Source organism: Cucurbita moschata, unplaced genomic scaffold (assembly GCF_002738365.1).
Source record: "Cucurbita moschata cultivar Rifu unplaced genomic scaffold, Cmos_1.0 Cmo_Scf00048, whole genome shotgun sequence".
NCBI classification, from domain to species: domain Eukaryota; kingdom Viridiplantae; phylum Streptophyta; class Magnoliopsida; order Cucurbitales; family Cucurbitaceae; genus Cucurbita; species Cucurbita moschata.
In genome coordinates this window covers 442,272-464,543 of record NW_019268564.1, presented here as the reverse complement: position 1 = coordinate 464,543, position 22,272 = coordinate 442,272, and the positions used below count along the sequence as shown (strand labels likewise).

Below are 22,272 nucleotides of genomic sequence, written 5' to 3'. Positions count from 1 at the left end.
AACATCCTTTATAAGGGTGTGAAAACCTTTTCCTAGCAGACACGTTTTAGAGACTTGAGGGGAAGTCCGAAAGAGAAAGCCCAAAGAGGACAGTATCTGCTTGCGATGGATCTGGGTCGTTACAAATGGTATTAGAGTCAAATACTGGACTAAGTACCAGTGAGGAGGCTATTCCCCAAAGGGGGTAGACACGAGAGTGAGGAGGCTGTTCCCCAAAGGGGGTAAACACGAGATGGTGTGCAATAAAGATGCTAGGCCTCAAAGGGGGTAGATTTGGCGGGTTCCCGCATTGATTGGAGAAAGGAAAGAGTGCCAGCGAAAGGAAAGAGTGCCAGCGAGGACGCTAGCCCCAAAGGGGGTAGATTGTGATGTCCCACATTGGTTGGGGAGGAGAACAAAACACCATTTGTTGAGGGGAAGCTCGAAAGGGAAAACCCAAAGAGGACAACATCTGCTAGCAGTGAATCTGAGTCGTTACACGGGCGCCTTATAAGTTCACCACCCTACCCACTAATGGACTATGAGGGGGCAGGCAAACGGAGAGCTACCGAAAACTCCAACCGCTTGACTGACTAACCCCTTATGAAAATGTAATGATAATATATATAGAGCAGGGACGAGGTGAGGTGAGGTGTGGAATTGGGCAAGGATGGAACTGGGGACACAATTTCCGTCTCCAGCCACGTTTATTTAATGAGGAGAAATCTCTCTCCACTCCTTCTCCCACCCCTCATTTAAACAGAGATTCCCGAACTCATTCATAACGACTCTCTGACCCCATATCTATTCATTTTGAAATGGACGTAAATGGGAGACGGTCCAATATTTTCCATGTGAAGAGAGAAATTTAGTGTCCTTTCCCATTCACCATTGGCCATAGTGGGGAGTAGGTTGGGAAGATCTCGTCGTCGATCTACTTCACTATAAAAGTTGACTTGAGGTCGTCTCTCCACAAAAATACATGCAGGTCGAGAAAGAGCTCCGAGTTACCATCTTCGTTGCGTCCTTCAATTTGATAGCCTTCATACACCATCACTTCGGGTTCGTGTCATCGACTTTAACTATTGTGCCCCTAGGATTACGAGTCGCGCGAAGGAGGAGACGGTGGTTCACGTCTTGGTCTAGTGCCTAGTGGTTTAGTTGAACCAATTCAACTTCTAATTCTATTATTCCATAAATTCTCCTTGTTTCCTCAAGAAAACGACTCAATGATTATTCATTCGCCATATCACTTCTAACGTAATTTCAATTCATTTATGCATCACGCATTTTCTCACGACACATACCGAGAAAAAGAATATGAGTAAAAGTAAATGACTAAAGGTGTATACAGACTCGGTCGGAAAAATCTTTTGAACCAACCTGAAATGTATGATGACTCGAACAACCTAAATAAAGTATCAACACTCGACCTGACCCAAAGCCAATAAAAAAGGGTTGTAACCCTATTTTCAGATTGGTTTGGTTGATCCGAACAAAAAAGATATCAACACTCGAACTGACCAAAAGCCAAAAAACGTAACCCCGTCTAACTTTTAGGGTTTGGATTGAATAATCTGAGTTGATCGGTCAGACAATAATGACATAAACATCCTTATCCATAGAGAATGGGCAGCCGAATAATTAGGAGAGTGACAAAAAAATGATACAAATAAAGGCTGTCCATCTAAACCGGCGAAATTTATCCATTTTCGCCTGAAAAGCTGCCACGTCCTCAACGTGGGGCCCACTCCTCCACGACAAAATCTTCCTTGCTTTCACACCTTCCCTTTTGGTTTCACACTATTTTTGTTCTTTTCGCTTCACACTATAAAAACCCAACACACACGCGCGAGAGTGAAGAACATAATAGAACAAGTAGTGGCGGTGGAGATGACCTATTTCAGGGGGTTTTCTACGGCGGTGGCCACGGTGGTGTTGGTGGTTCTCGGTGGTTGTTGCGGCGGAGGACACGGCGTTGTTGATGTTCCGACCGAGGAACTCGGCATCTGTTCTTCTGCTGTTACCATTCATGGTTATAAGTGTCAGGAAATTCAGGTATTATTATATTCTTTAATACCCCAAGTCCACCGCTACCGAATATTGTCTTTCATATTTTTTTAGCCGACGTGGGATCTTGCACAATCTCCACGAAAAACCCGTTAAAAGCTTGATTGAGACGATATATTTTAACTGACAAAACGAAATTTCAACAATGTTTTACAAACCGATGTGGGCTTTCACACAATCTCCACGAAAAACCCGTTAAAAGCTTGATTGAGATGATATGTTTTAACTGACAAAATGAAATTTCAACGATGTTTTACAAACCGATGTGGGCTTTCGCACAATCTCTACGGAAAACCCGTTAAAAGCTTGATTGAGACGATATGTTTTAACTGACAAAATGAACTTTCAACGATGTTTTACGTCGAACTTTTGAAAATAGAAAGCTTTAAAAGTCATGGGTTCTAATTTACGGGATTGAAATTGAAATCTATGTTTACGAGCATAGCTTAATTAATAGGGTATCGATCATCTTACGATCGAGCGTATATAACTTGATTGGTTAAGGTATTAATAACTCGATCCTTGAATGAGAATCCTAGCCGTAATTTTGACCTAAATAATAGGTGCAAACGAAAGATGGATACATTTTAAGTGTACAGAGGATCCTAGAAGGTCGATACGGGAGTGACAATGGAGTAAAAAAGCAACCCGTCATCATACAGCATGGCGTTCTTGTGGTATGTTTAAATTTCAATAATATCTTCCTTCTTCTCGATGGAGTAGTAGACGTTGGTGGCAACAGCCTGTCACCGACCGCCACCGCCGACATGCGTGTCTCCTTCTCTACCTAAACAATGACGACCGATTTTACGCAGGATGGGATGACATGGTTGTTGAATTCCCCGGAGCAGAACCTACCGTTGATCCTCGCCGATAAGGGCTACGACGTATGGATCGCCAACACTCGAGGCACTCGCTTCAGCCGTCACCACACCTCCCTCGACCCATCCTCCCCGGCCTTCTGGGATTGGTCGTGGGACGAGCTCGTCACCTACGACCTCCCCGCCGTCTTCGACCACGTCTCCCAAGAAACCGGCCACAAGATTCACTACATTGGCCATTCATTGGTGAATTCTTTGATCCTTTAAGATTCACTACATTTTTCATTCCGGCCGCCCCTTTTAACGTCCGTTAATTTATCGTCAGGGAACGTTAATACTAATTGCTTCACTGGCGGAGGGGAAGCTGGTGGAGCAGCTGCAGTCGGTGGCGTTTTTGAGCCCCATTGCTTATCTCAGCCACATGACCACCGTCATCGGCGCCGTGGCTGCCCGGTCGTTGTTACCTCAGGTGGGTGACTCTTTGAGTTTTGTTGTGAAAATTTCCTCCGTTTCTTCACCGCCGTTATCTTTTGTTTGATGTTTCTTGTAGGTTGTTACCAAAGCTTTGGGTGTTGAAGAGTTCAATCCAAAAGGGTAATTTATTCCGTTCCCTATTCTCGAGTCGATCGTTAACAGGTCCTTTTTGGTCTTTTCCTTTCGAGTTTTCCCTCGAGATTTTCACACCCTTATAAAGAATGATTTGCTCCCGTTTCCAACTGATGTGTGATCTTACAATCCATCCCTTTCGAGATCGAGCGCCCTCAACAATGGGATCTTATCTCGGTTACAGAGGGGAACAGGAACGAGACCTTCTTTATAAAGGTATGGAAGCTTGGTTGGGAAACCGAGAATGGAAAGCTCAAAAAAGACATCATCTACTCGGGTAGGACTTGGGCTGTTACAATTTCATTGCAAAATTTTTCTTTTATTCTCGGGGAATATACACACGAGTTGGACGAATATTGGTGAGTGGTTGAGGACGGAGATTACATTTAGTCCGTGATATTCCCGGTCTCTTATGTTTGGAGCGGTTGCCTGTAAAGTTGGGCTCTGTTGATTAAACCGACATCTCTAGAAACAAGTGCTTATTATAAATTTGTGTTAACATGGTGTGGTTGACGACAGGAAGGCAGTGGGGAACTTTCTAAAATCGTTGTGTTTTCGTCCGAGAGTCAATTGCTATGACTTATTATCTGCTTTCACGGGTACATCAATACCATTTTTTAATTTTAATTTTTTTTAATTAAAGTATTTTTTAAGCGAGAAAATTTGAACTATTTTGTGTAGGCAAAAACTGTTGTCTCAATTCATCAACCGTTGAGCTCTTTCTCAAGAACGAACCGCAGTCGACATCGACTAAGAACATGGTTCACTTATCTCAAAGTAAGTTTCACGCATCGAACCGTCTCATAAAAAAGAATTCATCAGTTATTTATTTATTAATATTTTTTTAATTCGATAAACAGTTGTTCAATATGGAGTATTGGCGAAGTTCAACTATGGAAGAATGGATTACAACTTGAGACACTATGGAAGAATCAATCCGCCGTTGTATGACCTCTCCAAAATTCCTCGTGACATTCCGATCTTCATAAGCTACGGGGGTCGGGATGCTCTCTCGGATCTTCGAGACGTGGGTCACCTCCTTGAAATCTTAAAGTCTCATGATGTCGACAAGCTTACTGTCCAATACGTCGAAAATTACGCCCATGCCGATTTTATCATGGGCATCAACGCCAACGACAACGTTTACAAATATGTCACTGCTTTCATTACTAAGCATGGTTCGGTCTAAACAAGATCAACTTATGGTATTGGTTTGAAGTTGAAGAAAATGACGTTGAGAACCGAGGTTCGTGTGATTGTAGTAAGAAGGGCTCGCTTGAACCTATGTGTTTTGTACGATTTTAATAATTTTTAGCTTAAATATAATTCAAGTATTCTACATTTAAATTATTATAGGGTTCAATGGTTTAGATATTTAAATTATTTTAAAATATTTTATTAAATTAATCCGATTCAATTAATAAAAATATTCATAAATTTTATATTTTATCTAAAAAAATATTTTAAAATACGAGTTTGTTCGGTGATAAGAAGTATTATTAATTTATTTAAAAAATACTCTTAAACTTTTAATATTATTTAAAAAATAAATTTAGAAATTTTTGTTAATATTTTAACTTTTTTGAAAAAATAAAAAATATTCTTACGCAGGAACGACTTTAATCTTTATAAAAAAAGTTTTAAAAAATTGGGTGGAAATTACTTATTTACCCCTTCTCCAAAGTTTTTAATTTTCTCTATTCTAAAAGTTATTTGAAATTAAAAATAATAATAATAATTTTGAAGTTTTTTTTTTTAATAAAAAAGAAAAATAATAAAACTTAGGAAAATAAAAAAGTATTTTTGATGCACTTTTAATTTTAAAAGGATAATTTTAAACAAAATATTAACGATTTTAACATTTTTTTTTTGATATTATTAAAATTTTTGAAAATTCTAGAATATATATATATATATATATATTATTAATTTAGATTTTTTAAAATTGACATAAAAATTTAAATATTTTATCATGAAAAATAAAATTAGTGGTAAAAAAAATAGGGAAAAAAATTCAAAACTTTTAATTTTGTATTTAATATACGTGAAATAAAAAAATAAAAAAGAAAAGAAAGACAACCTGTAATTTAACCTAATGAATCGGGTCTGGTTGGAGGAACCAATAGTCCGGTTCAGATGGAAAAAATGGAGAACCGGTTCATCTCGGTTGTTCGACCGCCCGGCGGCATGGCTGAGGCAAAAAAGCATCAAAAGCAGCATATTCATACTCAAAATTCGTCTTTATTTACTTAAAATCACATCATTTCAGAAACGGAAGCGTCAAATATCTGGAGCTGTAATCGTTGTGCCAAATCCGCCGGGTTTCGCCGTTGTTTTTCCCGGCCAATTCCTTCGTCCGACCACCGGTAATCCTTCCGTCGACTTGTCCTCCGATCAGCAGCCATGCCGGAAGAAACCACTTCGATAGATTACGTCATGGAAGCCGCCTCCGGACCTCATTTCTCCGGCCTCCGACTCGACGGGCTTATCTCCTCTCCACCTTCTTCCTCAACTTCTTCTCCCGCTCACCGCTCTTCACTCTCCGCTTCCTCTGCACAGGTCGATGCTAACTCTCCTAAGCAGCCTTTCGTCATCGGTAATTCTTGTTTTCTGTTCTTGATTGCTTTGTTAGGGGATTTGGATTTTTGTGAATGATTTTATTTGATTTGATTTGTTCTCATCTTCGCGCTTGGTGTTTTTCTTGATCATGCATTAGAAGTTAAAACTCATTCCGTTTGGATCGAAATTGTTATCACTGTTGGTACTGTTAATGATAGGTGTTTCTGGAGGTACTGCGTCTGGGAAGACGACGGTGTGTGATATGATTATACAGCAACTCCATGATCATAGGGTTGTGCTGGTCAATCAGGCATGCTTCCTTTTTTCTGGATCTTGCTCTAGAATTTTCTTCCGTTTCTTGAATTTCATGGCTTTGCTATAGGACTCGTTTTACCGCGGTTTGACAGCCGAGGAACTAGAACGCGTGCACGAGTATAACTTTGATCATCCTGGTAATGAAATTAGTGAATTCAACTTGTTTTTCCCTTTCTGACTTTTAGATGGAAAGCATGGAGTTCTATTGCTGTATCACTTGTTCATATTTCTTAATTACGGGATAACAATGTGATTAGTTTTAACCTAAGAGATGCGAGTATGGATAATGAGGAATTATGTTTACCCCAATCCAACATCTTAAGCTCTTGGGTTTAGGTAGTCATTGTGCAATATAAACAGTATATACTATCTTTCTCTCTCTTTGATTAATTTCATCGAATTATCCATAGATTCTTTTGACACCGAGCAGCTTTTGGATTGCGTCGAGAAGCTAAAGAGTGGGCAATCTTACCATGTCCCAATTTATGATTTTAAGACTCATCAACGCTGTGTAGATAGCTTTCGACAGGTGCTGATATCTCTTTCGAAATGTTCACTTGCTTTTCTGTTTTGAGGGGATTGGATGAGGTATCTATTCATTGCAACGGTTTTTCGGAGAATTTAATGATCACTTCTCTCCAGGTAAATGCATCTGATGTTATCATCGTGGAAGGGATTCTGGTTTTCCATGACCAAAGAGTCCGCAATCTCATGAATATGAAGATATTTGTTGACACAGGTTCAACATTGTGCTCCCACTATTTTTTTTTACTATTGTCCTTTTTTTTTTCTTTTTTAACTCACTGTGATTTCACTTTCCCTATCAAATACTTTAGACCCTTGCAATGAGCCTTTAGCTATATGGGCTGCCTGAGTGTGGAAAATTTATGGAAAGCTTGCACTGTATTCTGAATGAATAGGATGAGCGGAGAGCGCTGAACTCAGAACTTATGTGAATATTTTGTTGAAAGTTTCTTGTATCCTGTGGAAGATTTGAGATCTGTGAAAGGAAGGAGAAAAACATTAAACAGCTGGCCCTCTTAGGGGCTAATCTTTAGTATTTAAATTTTTATCAGACAAATGTAAAATACTCTACATATTACTTGTACTAAAGGTTCTCTACCTTCTCCTAATATTTATCCCTGCATGGTTTTAGATGCTGATGTGAGGCTTGCTCGTAGAATTAGACGTGATACCGTAGAAAGAGGCAGAGACATTAACTCCGTTCTTGAACAGGTAAACTAACATCTTTCATGAATTTGGATCCAACCTAATGAGATCTCCGATTTAAAAAAGTTGAAGCCTGTGTGTGTTGAATTATTTTCACAAGTTTTCCATAACTTACTGTGATCAAAATAATCTTTCCTTCTGATTATGGGAATTTTGAAATGTTCCCTAAGCTCATTAGTTGGCTGTTATGATAACTATATTGATGTAATCTCCAATCGGTTGAGGAATTCACCAACTTGAGCGATATATTGCTTCCAATGATTTACATCGCCATATCCTATGCAAGATCACAGGGTTGCCTCCTATCATCTAGAGCAGTGACTGTGGGGGGGTTGAATAGTGGAAGAGTTAGCAACTTTTGTTTATGTGAGGCAAGCAAGTCTTGTTGTATGCTTAGATTTTTATAGCGGGATCACGAACACTTCAGTATGCAGCATGTGATTGCCATTCCTTTGACATTTGATTTTGACTTCATTATATACTTGGTGAAATATTTCCATTCTTGTTATTTGTGCAGTATGCGAAGTTTGTAAAACCTGCTTTTGATGATTTCATTCTGCCATCAAAGAAGTATGCTGATGTGATCATACCACGTGGAGGCGATAACCATGTTGCAATTGATTTGATTGTGCAACACATCCATACGAAGTTAGGCCAGCATGACCTATGCAAAATATACCCCAATGTTACTGTCATTCAATCAACATTTCAGGTATAACATTTTCAAATAGCAATTCGCCGTAATTGATACGTTATGTTTTCCACTTTCTCTCAACACTTTTTTACTTTCCAGAACCAATCTTCACCAGCCTGAAACTGGAAGAGATTGTGAAGACAGATAGAGTTGTGCAGTATTAGACTCGAGATTCTTATTTTTGAGAAAAAAAGTTGAAGATATGTTAACAAAGATATGATTTTATTGCTTGAGACATGAGCTTGTTGCATTCGTCTTGTTACTGGTTGAAAGCTTGTTTTCTCATTAAGAAAAAGGGTTTACCAGAAAATCTGTATTCTATTTATGTTGTTTGTTTCAGACACGAGGCTAAAGCATACGTAGTCGTTCCTGTTCTCATTTGAGCTCTTACTTCTCTCCTCTCCATAATCTCACGTAGGTAACTGAATGTCACAGATTAGAGGCATGCATACATTAATTCGAGATCGGGACATCTCAAAGCACGATTTTGTTTTCTATTCAGACCGCCTTATACGTCTGGTACTTTCTGCTACATATATCAATTGCAAGGTCATTTATGCCAGGAAAGTTGAACAATCTCAACATTCTTATAGATTTTGTTTCTTTTTAACTTTTAGGTTGTGGAGCATGGCCTTGGCCATTTGCCGTTTACTGAAAAACAAGTGGTCACTCCAACAGGTGAGTTACGGAAGTAACGAGCCTCGTGCTTACTGATATCTGTCCGTGCAATATAAACTCTTTTCTCTTGCTGAGTTTTTTTTCCTGTAATCTAAACTGATCTCACTTACCTGGTGTATGGATACTGATGAAGAATGACTGCATGCTTTTGATCTCAGCATCTGTATACACTGGGGTTGATTTCTGCAAAAAACTATGTGGGGTATCCATCGTTCGAAGGTTAGTTTGACGTGAATATATTTCATACTTGCTGTCTGAATCATAGCAACTAGAATTTGTCTGAGATGAACTTGCTGGTTGCATGTGTGTTTGTGATAAAATTTTGGACCGACCTCGAGGAAAAATGAGATGTGTCAACCAAGAATTGATGAGACAGTTCTCATTTCTGATGGTTATCCTCAATCTAATACAGTGGTGAAAGCATGGAAAATGCGTTGCGTGCATGTTGCAAAGGGATAAAAATCGGGAAGATTCTGATTCACCGTGAGGGAGATAACGGGAAGCAGGTGAAACTAAAATGTTTTTCCTGGATTGTGTTTGTTGGGGCTTGATCTCGTGCTTTCTTATATCGACATCATAGAGTTTTTCTTATATTTTGTTCAAACTGACCAGCTGATATACGAGAAATTACCCAATGATATATCGGAGCGACATGTCCTACTCCTAGACCCCGTTCTCGCTACCGGTAACTATTTCATCATCGTCATTGCTATTAGTCTGAATTCCTATTTGACTCATCATTAATCTGTTATACAACATTAAGTTAACCTTTAGAGTAGATAATTAGAGCATGGCTTTAAATCCAAGTTTCATTAGTATATAGATTCCCAAGTTTTGTTTAGCCTAATTAGGTGGCCATAGAATTACTGTCAACTCGGACGTACGTTTTGTTTATTTATTGTGATGTCCGTGCGTGCTTGGACCAGCTTGGCTGTACCTCGATTATTCTAACGAGACAACCGACCCTTTTTCCTATTAAAACGTATGTATTCATGATCTTTGCAGGTAACTCAGCTAACCAAGCAATTGACCTACTCATACAGAAGGGAGTTCCAGAATCACACATCATATTCCTCAACTTGATATCTGTGAGTTCGTTTACGCTATCCAAATTGGTTGATCATAGTAACTATCAAATACTGATGTCAATATATTCACTCCGTTGGAGTTCAGGCCCCGGAGGGAATTCACTGTGTTTGCAAACGATACCCGTTCTTGAAAATTGTCACTTCCGAGATCGACGATGGATTGAACGAAGAGTATCGTGTCGTACCAGGTATGGGTGAATTTGGCGATCGTTACTTTGGAACCGATGATTAGTTAGTTATGCAGCTAGCTGGTTGAATAGGGGAGAATATATCTGTCGGAGTGCAGATTTTCTGAATGATTCTGAATCACATTTTTTTTTTAACCATAGATGAACTTTGGAACATTAGACCCAATAGGTGTGTGGTATTATCGTCGAGTTGTTGATGTCAACCCGACATGTTTCTATCTTACTTACGAGTCGATAAAATGGTTTAATTTGGATGAAAAGTTCAGCTACTTTGATGTTTACTGACTTGTGAATGATAATGTTGTCCGGTTTGGATTTTCTATAAAATTTAAATGAACTCTTTTTAATTATACTTAAGTTGTCCTAAAATAGGTTTTAGGGGTGTTTGGAAAAGGGTTAGGTTAGATTTTTGGAGAACATAGAATTCTGTTCAGTTCACAGGTTAATGTTTACTCGGTCGGTTCAATCTGATTCGACTCGAGCGAAATTCAGTTAAATTAGGATACATACATACATATATTATAATTGTTAATTTATTCTTCCGTTTTCAATTTTCAATTTGACGCATGGATGTTCAAATAATCTGTTCAGTTCACAGGTTAATGTTTACTTTTTCAATTTTCAATTTGACGCATGGATGTTCAAATAATCTGTTCAGTTCACAGGTTAATGTTTACTCGGGTCGGTTCAATCTGATTCGACTCGAGCGAAATTCAGTTAAATTAGGATACATACATACATATATTATAATTGTTAATTCTGATTCGACTCGAGCGAAATTCAGTTAAATTAGGATACATACATACATATATTATAATTGTTAATTTATTCTTCCGTTTTCAATTTTCAATTTTCAATTTGACGCATGGATGTTCAAATAATCTGTTCAGTTCACAGGTTAATGTTTACTTTTTCAATTTTCAATTTGACGCATGGATGTTCAAATAATCTGTTCAGTTCACAGGTTAATGTTTACTCGGGTCGGTTCAATCTGATTCGACTCGAGCGAAATTCAGTTAAATTAGGATACATACATACATATATTATAATTGTTAATTCTGATTCGACTCGAGCGAAATTCAGTTAAATTAGGATACATACATACATATATTATAATTGTTAATTTATTCTTCCGTTTTCAATTTTCAATTTTCAATTTGACGCATGGATGTTCAAATAATCTGTTCAGTTCACAGGTTAATGTTTACTTTTTCAATTTTCAATTTGACGCATGGATGTTCAAATAATCTGTTCAGTTCACAGGTTAATGTTTACTCGGGTCGGTTCAATCTGATTCGACTCGAGCGAAATTCAGTTAAATTAGGATACATACATACATATATTATAATTGTTAATTCTGATTCGACTCGAGCGAAATTCAGTTAAATTAGGATACATACATACATATATTATAATTGTTAATTTATTCTTCCGTTTTCAATTTTCAATTTTCAATTTGACGCATGGATGTTCAAATAATCTGGTAACCTAAATAAACCGTATTTATATTTAATGAGATTTTTAGTTACTAATGTGATATATACCGTGAATATTTTTAAAATAATTAAGAAAACAAATGAGCATGAACAACCTAGCCGATCCGACTCAACTCAACCAAACTAAAAAAATTAAGAAAAAAATGAACAACCTAGCTGATCCGAACGAAATTAAAAAAATAGAAGGTTAAGTTGGAATTTTATTTAATTGTTGATAGGTACAAAACAAAAAAAAAAAAAACTTCCTAGCTGATCAACCAATCCAAAAATGAACAACCTAGTTGACCCGACCCAACCAAACCCAACCAAACTAAAAAATAGAAGGTTAAGTTGGAACCTTATTTAGTTGTCAGCGATATGTAAAAAAAAATAAAAAAAAAATAAAAAAAATTAACAACCTAGTTGATCCGACCGGACCTGATCCAATTAAGAAAAAAACGAACCTAGTTGACTCGACCGGACCCAATCCAATCAAACTAAGAAACTGAGGGGTTAAATTAGAACATTATCTCCTAACCTTAATGAGAAAACATTTATAATAGGAACAATGTAAATAAAAAAAATGCTTATTCACGACGATTTGTCGTAGTAATCTGTCCGACTTGTCGATTCAATGCACATCTTACAACCGATCCAGGCCGACCGGGTCCGAGTATCTTAACTTTTTCTTTTTTATTTGTTTTTTTTTTTTTAAAAAAATGGTTTTTCGAGATATTTATACGACAGACTAATTAAAGTTATCCATCTATTCCCGCCATACCTCTCTTCACCGCTCCGGCGCGTCACCGGCCACCGGAGAGAACGATGCTTCAGTGCTACTTCACGCCTCGCTCAATTTCACCTTTCATTTCTTGTCAACTCTCTACCACCTCAGTGCGCACTCATTCTTCTCCTTCGCCGCCGCCACCTCTGCTGTCTTTCTCTGCGAAATCAACTCCGGACTCACTATCCTCGCCGGCGTGTGCACTCCAGTGCACTCACTTTCAATCGTATGTTCCACCTTCCATTACAGTTCCAATATCTGAATCTCATATATCGATTAACTCTTTTTTGTTACTGAATGTTTTAGGTGCTCCGGATGCACACACGAGTTCGACCTCCACCGGCCGGTCATCGTTGAGGAGGCGACTCAATTCTTCAACAATCTTGGAGTATCGGATTTTACATTTGATAGTTGCAAACTGGTTGACTTGTTTTTCCTCGTAATTTTGTTCGCGTTGATAGAATTCGTCTAATCCTATTGAATAATCGTCTGGCTTTCATTTTTGGTACATGGATTTGATTTTAGTGGGGATGGAGGTGCCGTGCGAAATTAGCCGTTCGTGGCTCGTCTACAAACCCTATGATTGGGCTTTATCAAGAGGGAACTCATAATGTCGTGGATATTCCTGATTGCAAAGGTTCCATTTCTACTTGTCTTAGTGCTATGCTCTATTCTTCGTCTTCCATTAATTATGATTGTTTAAGTTAAACAAAAATGTTCCTGCAGCTCATCACCCTAATATAAATGCGGCAGTTCAATTGTTAAAACGAGGTGTGTTCTTGATGAAGTTCAAGTGAGCTGGATGAACATTTCGTCTATTTCTAAAATTAGGGGTTCTATAATGACTGAATTATTTGCATCTTCTTTGTGGGCTATATGAAGGTATCACTGAATTAAACGTAGAGCCTTATGATGAAGATCAGGGGACTGGTGATCTGCGATATGTTCAGGTTATCATTAAAATAAACCTCAAATGAATATTGGGCAGACAATTTGTTCGTTCTTTAATGGTGATGTTAGTGATAATACTCAATGATTTTGATGCAGATGGCTGTGACGACTTATAGCACATCCCTTCCTTCCTCAGAAAGATACAAAAATGGTTACATGCTAACTAAGTTGATATTAGGATATTAGTTTACTCCATTGCTTAAGGTCTTAGAAAAGGTAGGATTGATTGAATTTATGTCTGTTTTCAGGTAAGATACAGATAGCTTTAGTTTGGAATTCAAGGAGTGAAACTTCACAGAATTCTGACAAGCTAAATGCATTAGCCAATGTGAGTTTTGAGAACCCTGCCTCCTCCCCCAAAAGGAAAAAAAGAAAAGATCGTTTTTGGCAAGATTTCTATTTACATTTTACTTTGATGTACTGAACAACAGTTCTTATGGAAAAATGGTGGTGCCCGAAGTAATACTCATCTAGTTCATTCTGTGTGGGCAAATTTTCAAACATCATCTAACAATGTAAGTTTCTTCATTGTAAGAGTTCGAGTGATGAATATTTGCTTGTTTCTATCCGTCACTGCTAAGTTTGATTCATGATTTTCGAATTTTTCGTTTGTTGAATGGATACATTTTCACCTGTAATGCAGGTAATATTTGGTAATAGATGGAGGCATCTTTTAGGCGAAAGAGATTTTTGGGAGCATGTTGGTGGAATAGACATTTGCCTGACACCATCAAGTTTTGGCCAAGCAAATACACAGGTTCTTAAATATTTATGTTTCAAATTTCAGAAATCTTTTTATTCTTGGGGTATTTTGTTACTTACAATTTTGGCTGGGGTTCTGACTTGTTTTGATACCATATATGTGAGATCCCACAACGATTGGAGAGAGGAACGAGTGTTAGCTAGAACGGTGGGCCCCGAAGGAAGTGTATTGTGAGATCCCACATCGATTGGATAGGGGAACGAATGCTAGCGAAGACGCTGGGCCCTGAAGAAGGGTGGATTGTGAGATCCCGCATCAGTTGGAGAGGGGAACAAAGCATTATTTATAAGGATGTGGAAACCTCTCCCTAATAGACGCGTTTTAAAAACCTTGAGGGGAAGTCAAAAGGGAAAACCCAAAGAGGACAATATCTGCTAGCGGTAGGCTTGAGTCGTTATAATGTATTCCTGACTCTTAATGCCTAGTTGCAGATTGTCCATCTAACCTTTTTTCTAAGAGAACTAGGGTGAATAAATAATAATAATTTAAAAGAATAAATAGTTGCTATTTCTAATAAGTAGAAACGTTTAGTTTAGGCTGGGTAGAAGTTAAAAGAAATGGTGTCCCAGACTCTATCTTTACTTCCATGCTAAAACATTTCATGGTTCCTCTCCTCTAAAAGCTCCCAAAAGAGAGGCAAGGGTGGCATTGGTTCAAATAGATTTGGTTTTGTTCTTCAAAGGATGGCAAAGAGCCAGCTGAAGGAAGAAACCAGCCAGATTACATTAAAAAGATTAAAATTATGGAGAGCATACTTCAAATTGGGAAAGAGAAAAAAGTAAAGAAAGGCAATCGCCCAGCCTTCTGCATCATTTTCATTTTGCACATAAATGGTGGCTGAGGTAGACACTGGAGTATATTTTCTGAAATCCATCAGTGTTTTCCTGATGAATAACCCTATTATGAAGACTTGCTAATCCTTTGAAATTTTTTTAGAACTAAAAAATGATTTTACCGAGATCTTTGGGTTGGGAATCTCATACTTTTGCTGGAGAAACTGCCAAAACTTTCCAATCTTCGAAGTCTATATCTTAAAGCAGGATTAAAATTCTTAATCTCGTTCCAGCAAATCGATCCAGTCTCCAAATTTGCCAAACCTCGTAATTGGTGTTTCATGCCCATTAAACTTTTCTATTGGCATCACATCCTGATATAATCCCATTGGATCATCCAACCTATACTCTTTTCTTCCAGGCTTTTGATAGCTTGCTCCGGAAGTTGCAGAAGTATGTTCCATATGGAGCATCAGTTGCTGATTTGTATGCAGGAGCTGGTGTGATTGGATTATCATTAGCTGCCACAAGGAAATGCAGGCAAGACTAGGACAATTATGCATGCCGTGGGGTTCAAAGTTTCACTACATTTAAACATATGGAAATTGATAACCCAATGTTACTTTTGCTTTCAGATTTGTGAAGTGTGTCGAGGTCAACAAAGAGTCTAAGCTATCATTTGAGAAAACAGTCGAACGTCTACCGGACCGAGTTGATGGCAGTATCAGCTGGCACCATGCAGACACTTCAAAAGTTAGTACTCCAGCCCTTCAGTTTTTAATTACCCATCATTTGAATTATTTTACTGATTTCATTTACTGCATATGAGACTTACACCAGTATCATAGCTATATTTTCTGCTGTATCTACTAATTGCACAGGATCCTCTTACTTGGATTGTGGGATCAGACGTAGTTGTTGTCGATCCGCCAAGAAAAGGTTTGGATGCATCACTTGCTGATACATTGAGAGATATAGCATCACTAAAGCGTAAAGTGAAGTCATTATCTAAAAGGTTGTTTTGGATGATCTCTAAGGCTTTTAAATTTTCCTCTCCTAACATTTTAGTTCATTGTCATTTGAATTCCAAATTCTCCAGCCCACATTTGACGGATAAGAAAGATGAAAAAAGGCCATGGGTTTTACGAGCAAAGGAAGAAACAGTCCAAATTGGGAGTACAGCTTTGGAACCAAATCATTCACTGCCTCAGACTCTTATTTATATAAGTTGTGGATGGGAAAGCTTCAAGGAGGTAAGTTTTTTCGTAAAGATGCCTCAAAATTCCATCAAACTCGAATGTATTCCTGCTCTCCTTCCATGATCTCAAAGGGAAATTTGCATGTACTTTTTACAATGTGTGTGCATTATGTAGACTTTAGCTATGTTTTTCTCTGTATAGGATTGCAAGATGTTACTGTCTAGCAATGCGTGGCATTTGGCGAAGGCCCATGGTTTTAATTTCTTTCCTGGCACCCAGAGGTAATGATCTTATTTTCTTTCTGTTAGATTCTTGCAGGTATTTATCCTAGTAGTTTGAGTCACATCCCATTGTAGTCCCTATACTTTCAGTAAATCTTAAACTCATACCTTATCACTAGTTTGAAGTTAATTTTGATCGAACATTATAAATTGAATATAATAAGTTTCGTTCAAGAAAAGATACAATGTCCGTATCTTTCTAAAATTTATCGACAACAAGGAGTATCCCTATTTTCAGGCCATCGTTATCATTTACTATTCTTCTAGATCTTAACATCAATTATATTACTCATCTACGTTGGGGCTCGATTTGAAGCATCTTTCTCGTCCAACTTAAATGGCACAAAACATTGATATCATTTAAGTACACTCTTTTTCTCCAATACTTGATAAGAGCTTCTTTATGACATAAACTTGGTTATGGTTGCAGTATTGAGGTTTTGGCCATTTTCAAGAGGGGACAGGGAGTGCCCCAGAAGAAAAAGAAAGTGTTGAAGAAGAAAAAGAAACCAACTGTGAGAGTTGCATCAAGTCATCATATTAGGTAGAATTTTCAAGCATATCCCAGAGTCGGAGTTGTATCAGAATATACGATTTTGTGATTGAACAAAGAGCAACGACGAAATTCTCGAGAGAATCGAGATTTTTCGTCTTTTCGATGTTCCTCTCGTGTAGAATGACTCTTGCCATCCTCTGGAAAGGGGTATCTAATTTGATGTTCTTTCTTAAACGTAAACATTTGATAATTATAGGGCCATGACTTCAAAGAATTTCCATTTGGCTGAAGATATAACTAGAATGCTCCTTGCAGGCTATCTTCCTCCTCCAAGTGAGCTCTTAGGATGAGACTATGAAGTGCTCGAAACAATACAACTGCAGTTCGTGGTTCTGAATCATAAAAATTGAGGAAAATTCTTTGAAAACCAGAATCATCTATACTGCATTGCCTTCAAATGGTGAGTCAAATTTAGCCTGTGGATTACGTGTTCTTCCTAAATTATAAGTCTGAAAGATTTCTTACTGCTGACTTTGCCAAATAGTTTAATTCTTAATTCATATGTTTTTTTTGTGAGATCCCACGTTGATTGGAGAAAGGAACTTATTAAAGGTGTGAATACCTCTTCCTAAAAGATGCATTTTAAAAACTAGGACTAACAGCGACAAATACCATGTCAAAACAGATAATATCTGTTAGCGGTGGACTTAGAATATTATAAATGATATCATAGCTAGACACTGGACAGTGTGTCGGCGAGGACATTGGGAGGGAGAGGGGGAGGGGGAGGTCTCACATTAGTTGGTGAGGAAAACTTTATAAGAGTGTGGAAACCTCTCCTTAAAAGACATATTTTAGGCCGACGACGATACGTAATGGACCAAAGTGGACAATATCTACAAACAGCGGACTTGGGCTGATACATTTTTAACTTAAATTATAAGGTCAACATGTCCCTAACTTATTAGGCACTAAATAAAAAATTCAATAACCCGTTGGATACAAAAATTGAAAGTTTAAGGATTTATTAGACACATTTTAAAGTCCAAGAACACATTAAACACAAAATTAAAAGTTCGAAACTTTATTAAACAAATTATAAAATACACCAAACTAAAAGCTCGTGGACTAGACTTATAATTTAACCATCTCTATCAGAATTCATACGTACAAGGAATGGCCATTTCTACTTGTTCATAAGGAACATTGCAAAAACTCCTCAACCAAAGAAGATCTAACATGGAAAATAACTTACATTACAGAGTACTGACAGCTTCCCAAAATCTAAAGATGACATTTTGGTGGACTGAACTTCTGGATTAGGTTAATTTGGAATGCCTTCTTCAGGTAAATCCCAGTTGTCATCATCAGCTTCCTGCTTGGTTGCAGGCACATCCTGCTTGTTCTCTGGTGTAATTCTTGTGAATGGGCGCCTGTTCAACCCAAATCATTAAACAACTTAGCCCAGAATTTCCATCTTAGATCTCCTTCGCAAAAAAGAAAAAAAGAAAACCCGAGCTTTTGAAGAGGAATATGAAGGAATGTACGAGAGCATACAGAAAACGAGTCCACCAAAAGGAGACCCACACTAGCTACAAGAATGGCCAAATGCTCGATTAACAAACGTTCGTAACGAAGAGTTAAAACTAACCAACTTCCGAAGTTCATCCTCAGATCTCTCCGATCCCAAAAAATCCTATTGTTCCTCTCAAGCTAAAATAGCACTAGATAAATGTTCTTTTCAAAATCGTCCCATTTCCTTCCTAATCCTATCCGTGATCCTTTACTATTGTGTGAGAGGGAAACAAAGCATTCCTTATAAGGGTGTGGAAATTTCTCCCTAACAGGCACGTTTTAAAACCGTGAGGCTGACGACGATACGTAACGGGCCAAAGCGAACAATATCTGCTAATGGTGGCCTTGGGCTATTACAAATGGTATAAGAGCCAGACACCTGGCGGTGTACCAACGAGGATGGTTAATCTCCACAAGGGTGGATTATGAGATCCTACATTGGTTGGAAAGGGGAACAAAACATTCCTTACAAGGGTGTGGAAACCTCTCCCCAGTAGACGCGTATTAAAACCTCGAGAGGATTTCTCTCAAGACTTAGTTTCGATTTTTCCCGTTACTTTCTCTTAATTCTAGCTCCTTATCCTAAGATGCTCAAAAGAGTATAGGTAAAAGATATCAAGGAAGTGCGCCTATTTTCTCTTTTGTTCTACGTTATTATAGTTTAGCCTTTTCTTTCTATAAGTGGACGAGTGTTTGCACCAGCTTGTGTGTACCTCGGCTATTTTTACTAGACAACTATTGACCCTACTACATTTGGTTGTCAAGATAACTACTCGCTAACATTACGTAGCTGGCTACCATAGCTTGAACTCGTCCCTTGTTATAGTTTAACCTCAGAAGTACATTAGGCCAGTCAAGAGTAAACCTCTACATACAAACCTTTCATATTCACAAGACAATTCTGGATAAGGCCTCTATTACCTTCCTAGCAATCAAATTCAACACTCAAACAGAACACAAATCCCAACAAATAAACAAACAAACAAACAATCATAGAGAGTTTCAGAATCAAAGAACCAAGAATCAGAAAAATCCCAAAAGAATCCACAAGAAATTCCAAGAACAAACCTCCGGCGGTTGCGTTTAGCAGCCTCTCGAGTCTTACGCTTCCTTGTATCCTGAGTATTCTCAAAGTATCTCCGTCTCTTACACTCCTGAATCACACCAGCCCTCATAACCTCTCGCCGGAATCTACCCAGAAGCCGCTCCTCCGGCTCATTATCATCCACAATCACCTGAACATTATATGCCGAATTGAAGAACATAGTATTGGCAAAGGCCAGCGAAGGACAGATAACAGAGGCCAATTCCGCCGATAAGGGCTCGGAATGATTCGAACCCTGTAGGGGCTTTAGGGAAACTGATTCATCTCTGGATTTTAGGGTTTGGAACTGAGCGGCGGACTGAGTCGCCGGAGAAGGAGAGGCAATGAAGGGCTGTTGGGGTTTCGGGGGAGGTGGTTTTGAGGGTAAGAGGAAGGAGAAGAAGGTGGAGAGAGAAGCCATGGATGGCTCTGGCTGAGAATTCAGTCTTCAATTGATGAGAATTCTCTCTTTTTGTAAGACCCAAAATTTTCTGTGTGCGGAAGTTTGTAAATTGGAGACATCTATCCATGGAATCATCTCCTCTCTCTCTCCTGTTTGTGGATAAGTTTCGCAATCCACTGATTTGTTGGCTGTTTTTCCATTTTGTTCATAGAAAAAATGTTGGAAAAACATTTTTGGTGGTTTTTTAAGGATTTCTGTGATCCAAAAGTAGAAATTTTGGTTTTTTTTTTTCATATGTTTGTGTTTGGTAAGACATCAAATTTTAGTTATGTGATTGGAGGTGGGATCTAACCCTTCATTCTCTTAGGTGTTAGCATCTTTGTTGGCACTGTGATTGGACGTGGGATCTAACAATCTATTGTCTTAGGTGCTAGTGTCTTTGTTGGCACTTTGTCCGATTCTAGTACCATTTCTAACCGCTCAAACCTGCTGCTAGTTGTCTACTTTGACTTATTAAGTATCGTTATCAGCCTTACGATTTTAAAATGCGTCTACTATTGAGAGTCTAACCTTACTCCGTCTAGTGGCTAGCTTTGATACTATTTGTAACAGCTCGAGGTCACCGCGTAGATATTGTCCACTTTTACCCGTTACATATCATCGTTAGCCTCATAGTTTTAAAACGTGTCTACTAAGGAGAGGTTTCTGTATTTTTACAAGGAATGGTTCGTTCTCCTCTCCCACTGATGTGAGATCTCACAACACTATTCAACTATTTTAGTGCTTTAATGAGTTTAAACAATTATGCAATGGTGTATGATTTTGAAGGTTTTTGTATCATGGATAGATACAAAACATGAAATTCTATTTCGTGACTCTTCTCCTTCATTGCTTTTATGAAAGTGAGTGCTCGAACCATACCGAAAATTCAAATCGAATAATAAATGAGAAAACCTAATAAATAGAAAAATATCAAACTTGACAAGTAATTAGAAGATTCTATGAGGTTCTGGATACAAACAAGAAAAGGGTAAGAGGTAGAACACATGCACGATCATCTTAGGTTAAAAGTGACCGGTTCAATTGGACCGATCCAATCTGGCTCGAGAATCTAAAAATTAGAGACTCAAACGTATAATTTGGAAAGAGTTTTTAACGGTAAAAAATGACATATTCTCGTGCAAAGTGAGCCTAATAATTGGTGTTGGTCTTATAGATGACAAAGAATTGGAGTCACTCAAGCTTTGCATTTCTAAGTCCTTCCATTTCAAATTTTATTCCCCCAATAAATAATTAAAAAAACATACTTATTAAAAATTTAATTAAAAAATCGTAAATTAGTTTTAAACGCGTTCAATCATTCAATTAGCTCGAATAGTATATTAGCTAAAATTATTGTAATTTCCAATCTAAGTTAGACCCAACTTGAAATTTTCCATTTATTTTTATAGGAATCAGAGCAAAACGACAATTAGGGCAGGACTAAGGTCATAGACGGGACAGTATGTAATCTCTGTCTTCTGCCTCGTTTAGCTAACGGAGGAGAACGCTCCCCCATTCTTCATGGGTTAAATGAGCATCTCTAACTGTTACCTTCGTAATAGTCGACGTAGGGTTCATCCACTAAGAGTGAATCAGCGCTTAAGATCAGATTGAAAGGCATAATCGATGGACAACAGGTGAATATTCCTATACTACCCTTTGTTGGTTTCGAGGGACGAAGAAGGTTAAGTTAATCGAAAGATGGCTATATATTCAAGGATATAAGGAGCTCCTACTTTTTCGAAATAAAAAGAGTAATTGAAAATGACTAAAATACCCTTGACTAAAAAGAGTGACAAAAACCCTTCAAATGGGATAACCAATAATAGTGTTTGGTTGTGGCATCTTCTCCATAATTGGTTTGTTAATAAAATAATGCAAAATAAATAATAAAAAAATCAAAGGGTATTTATTTAATTTCCAAATATGCCCCTATTGAACACGACAAACATAATGGCTCCATGTCAGCCCCTTTTTTGTAATTTTCTATGTTTTTTGGGCTCCTTAAAAAACATTTATATTATTCTTTTATTTCCACTCAAGATTATATATTAAAATAATGCATAAAGTATTAATGTTAGGTATTCAACATTTATTAAAATTAATAATACTTTTTATATTTAATAAATTTTTAAAAATATCTTTCACTGAAAATACTTCGAGTCAAATATTTTAATAATATCTTTAAACTTGCAAAAAAAAAAAAAAAAAAAAATTT

At 37.7% G+C, this 22,272-nt stretch overlaps 4 protein-coding genes across 7 annotated transcripts; 3 read left to right on the top strand and 1 right to left on the bottom strand.

Annotated features, from left to right (window-relative positions):
* The first annotated feature begins 1,832 nt into the window (after positions 1-1,832).
* Positions 1,833-4,781, top strand: LOC111435175 (triacylglycerol lipase 2-like). Of its 2 annotated transcripts, XM_023072547.1 has the most exons (9): positions 1,833-2,037; positions 2,613-2,726; positions 2,865-3,116; positions 3,196-3,339; positions 3,421-3,464; positions 3,996-4,075; positions 4,158-4,253; positions 4,337-4,687; positions 4,723-4,780. In XM_023072547.1, the coding sequence occupies exons 1-8, from the start codon at positions 1,873-1,875 to the stop codon at positions 4,663-4,665; spliced, it is 1,224 nt and encodes a 407-aa protein (XP_022928315.1). In that variant the 5' UTR covers positions 1,833-1,872; the 3' UTR covers positions 4,666-4,687; positions 4,723-4,780. The 2 variants fall into 2 exon arrangements, with proteins under 2 accessions (XP_022928315.1, XP_022928314.1); XM_023072546.1 differs by having other exon boundaries at positions 4,337-4,781.
* A 943-nt stretch (positions 4,782-5,724) lies between these two features.
* LOC111435172 (uridine kinase-like protein 1, chloroplastic) lies at positions 5,725-10,550 on the top strand. The gene is made up of 14 exons (XM_023072540.1): positions 5,725-6,072; positions 6,254-6,345; positions 6,418-6,487; positions 6,761-6,879; positions 6,993-7,089; positions 7,507-7,586; positions 8,098-8,292; positions 8,710-8,793; positions 8,892-8,952; positions 9,111-9,171; positions 9,365-9,458; positions 9,565-9,637; positions 9,958-10,040; positions 10,126-10,550. Exons 1-14 carry the CDS (start codon positions 5,880-5,882, stop codon positions 10,270-10,272), a joined length of 1,449 nt encoding a protein of 482 aa, XP_022928308.1. The 5' UTR covers positions 5,725-5,879; the 3' UTR covers positions 10,273-10,550.
* Positions 10,551-12,437: 1,887 nt separating this feature from the next.
* Positions 12,438-17,476, top strand: LOC111435166 (uncharacterized RNA methyltransferase pc1998). 3 transcript variants are annotated; one of them, XM_023072532.1, is made up of 16 exons: positions 12,438-12,713; positions 12,794-12,908; positions 13,013-13,124; positions 13,214-13,258; positions 13,370-13,437; positions 13,535-13,589; positions 13,687-13,766; positions 13,870-13,953; positions 14,082-14,195; positions 15,396-15,514; positions 15,610-15,727; positions 15,856-15,989; positions 16,074-16,227; positions 16,375-16,454; positions 16,885-16,998; positions 17,266-17,476. In XM_023072532.1, exons 1-16 carry the CDS (start codon positions 12,529-12,531, stop codon positions 17,285-17,287), a joined length of 1,599 nt encoding a protein of 532 aa, XP_022928300.1. In that variant the 5' UTR covers positions 12,438-12,528; the 3' UTR covers positions 17,288-17,476. The 3 variants fall into 3 exon arrangements, 1 of the variants encoding a protein (XP_022928300.1); XR_002709038.1 differs by having other exon boundaries at positions 12,439-12,713; positions 16,885-17,157; XR_002709039.1 differs by having other exon boundaries at positions 12,439-12,713; positions 16,885-17,171; positions 17,252-17,476.
* Positions 17,477-18,018: 542 nt separating this feature from the next.
* On the bottom strand, positions 18,019-20,156 carry LOC111435188 (30S ribosomal protein S21, chloroplastic). Its single transcript, XM_023072559.1, has 2 exons — positions 19,594-20,156; positions 18,019-18,383 (listed from the first exon to the last, which is right to left on the bottom strand). The coding sequence occupies exons 1-2, from the start codon at positions 20,028-20,030 to the stop codon at positions 18,275-18,277; spliced, it is 546 nt and encodes a 181-aa protein (XP_022928327.1). The 5' UTR covers positions 20,031-20,156; the 3' UTR covers positions 18,019-18,274.
* Between the last annotated feature and the right edge of the window lie 2,116 nt (positions 20,157-22,272).

Coding starts and splice junctions, on each gene's coding strand:
- LOC111435175 (XM_023072546.1), top strand. CDS start 1,873: ATGACCTATTTCAGGGGGTTTTCTACGGCGGTGGCCACGGTGGTGTTG. Junction 2,727..2,864: donor TACAGCATGGCGTTCTTGTG/GTATGTTTAAAT, acceptor GATTTTACGCAG/GATGGGATGACATGGTTGTT. Junction 4,076..4,157: donor CTTATTATCTGCTTTCACGG/GTACATCAATAC, acceptor TATTTTGTGTAG/GCAAAAACTGTTGTCTCAAT.
- LOC111435172 (XM_023072540.1), top strand. CDS start 5,880: ATGCCGGAAGAAACCACTTCGATAGATTACGTCATGGAAGCCGCCTCC. Junction 6,346..6,417: donor GGGTTGTGCTGGTCAATCAG/GCATGCTTCCTT, acceptor GCTTTGCTATAG/GACTCGTTTTACCGCGGTTT. Junction 6,880..6,992: donor GTGTAGATAGCTTTCGACAG/GTGCTGATATCT, acceptor ACTTCTCTCCAG/GTAAATGCATCTGATGTTAT.
- LOC111435166 (XM_023072532.1), top strand. CDS start 12,529: ATGCTTCAGTGCTACTTCACGCCTCGCTCAATTTCACCTTTCATTTCT. Junction 13,954..14,081: donor TTCAAACATCATCTAACAAT/GTAAGTTTCTTC, acceptor CCTGTAATGCAG/GTAATATTTGGTAATAGATG. Junction 14,196..15,395: donor TTGGCCAAGCAAATACACAG/GTTCTTAAATAT, acceptor CTTTTCTTCCAG/GCTTTTGATAGCTTGCTCCG.
- LOC111435188 (XM_023072559.1), bottom strand. CDS start 20,030: ATGGCTTCTCTCTCCACCTTCTTCTCCTTCCTCTTACCCTCAAAACCA. Junction 18,384..19,593: donor GCTAAACGCAACCGCCGGAG/GTTTGTTCTTGG, acceptor TGGGTTGAACAG/GCGCCCATTCACAAGAATTA.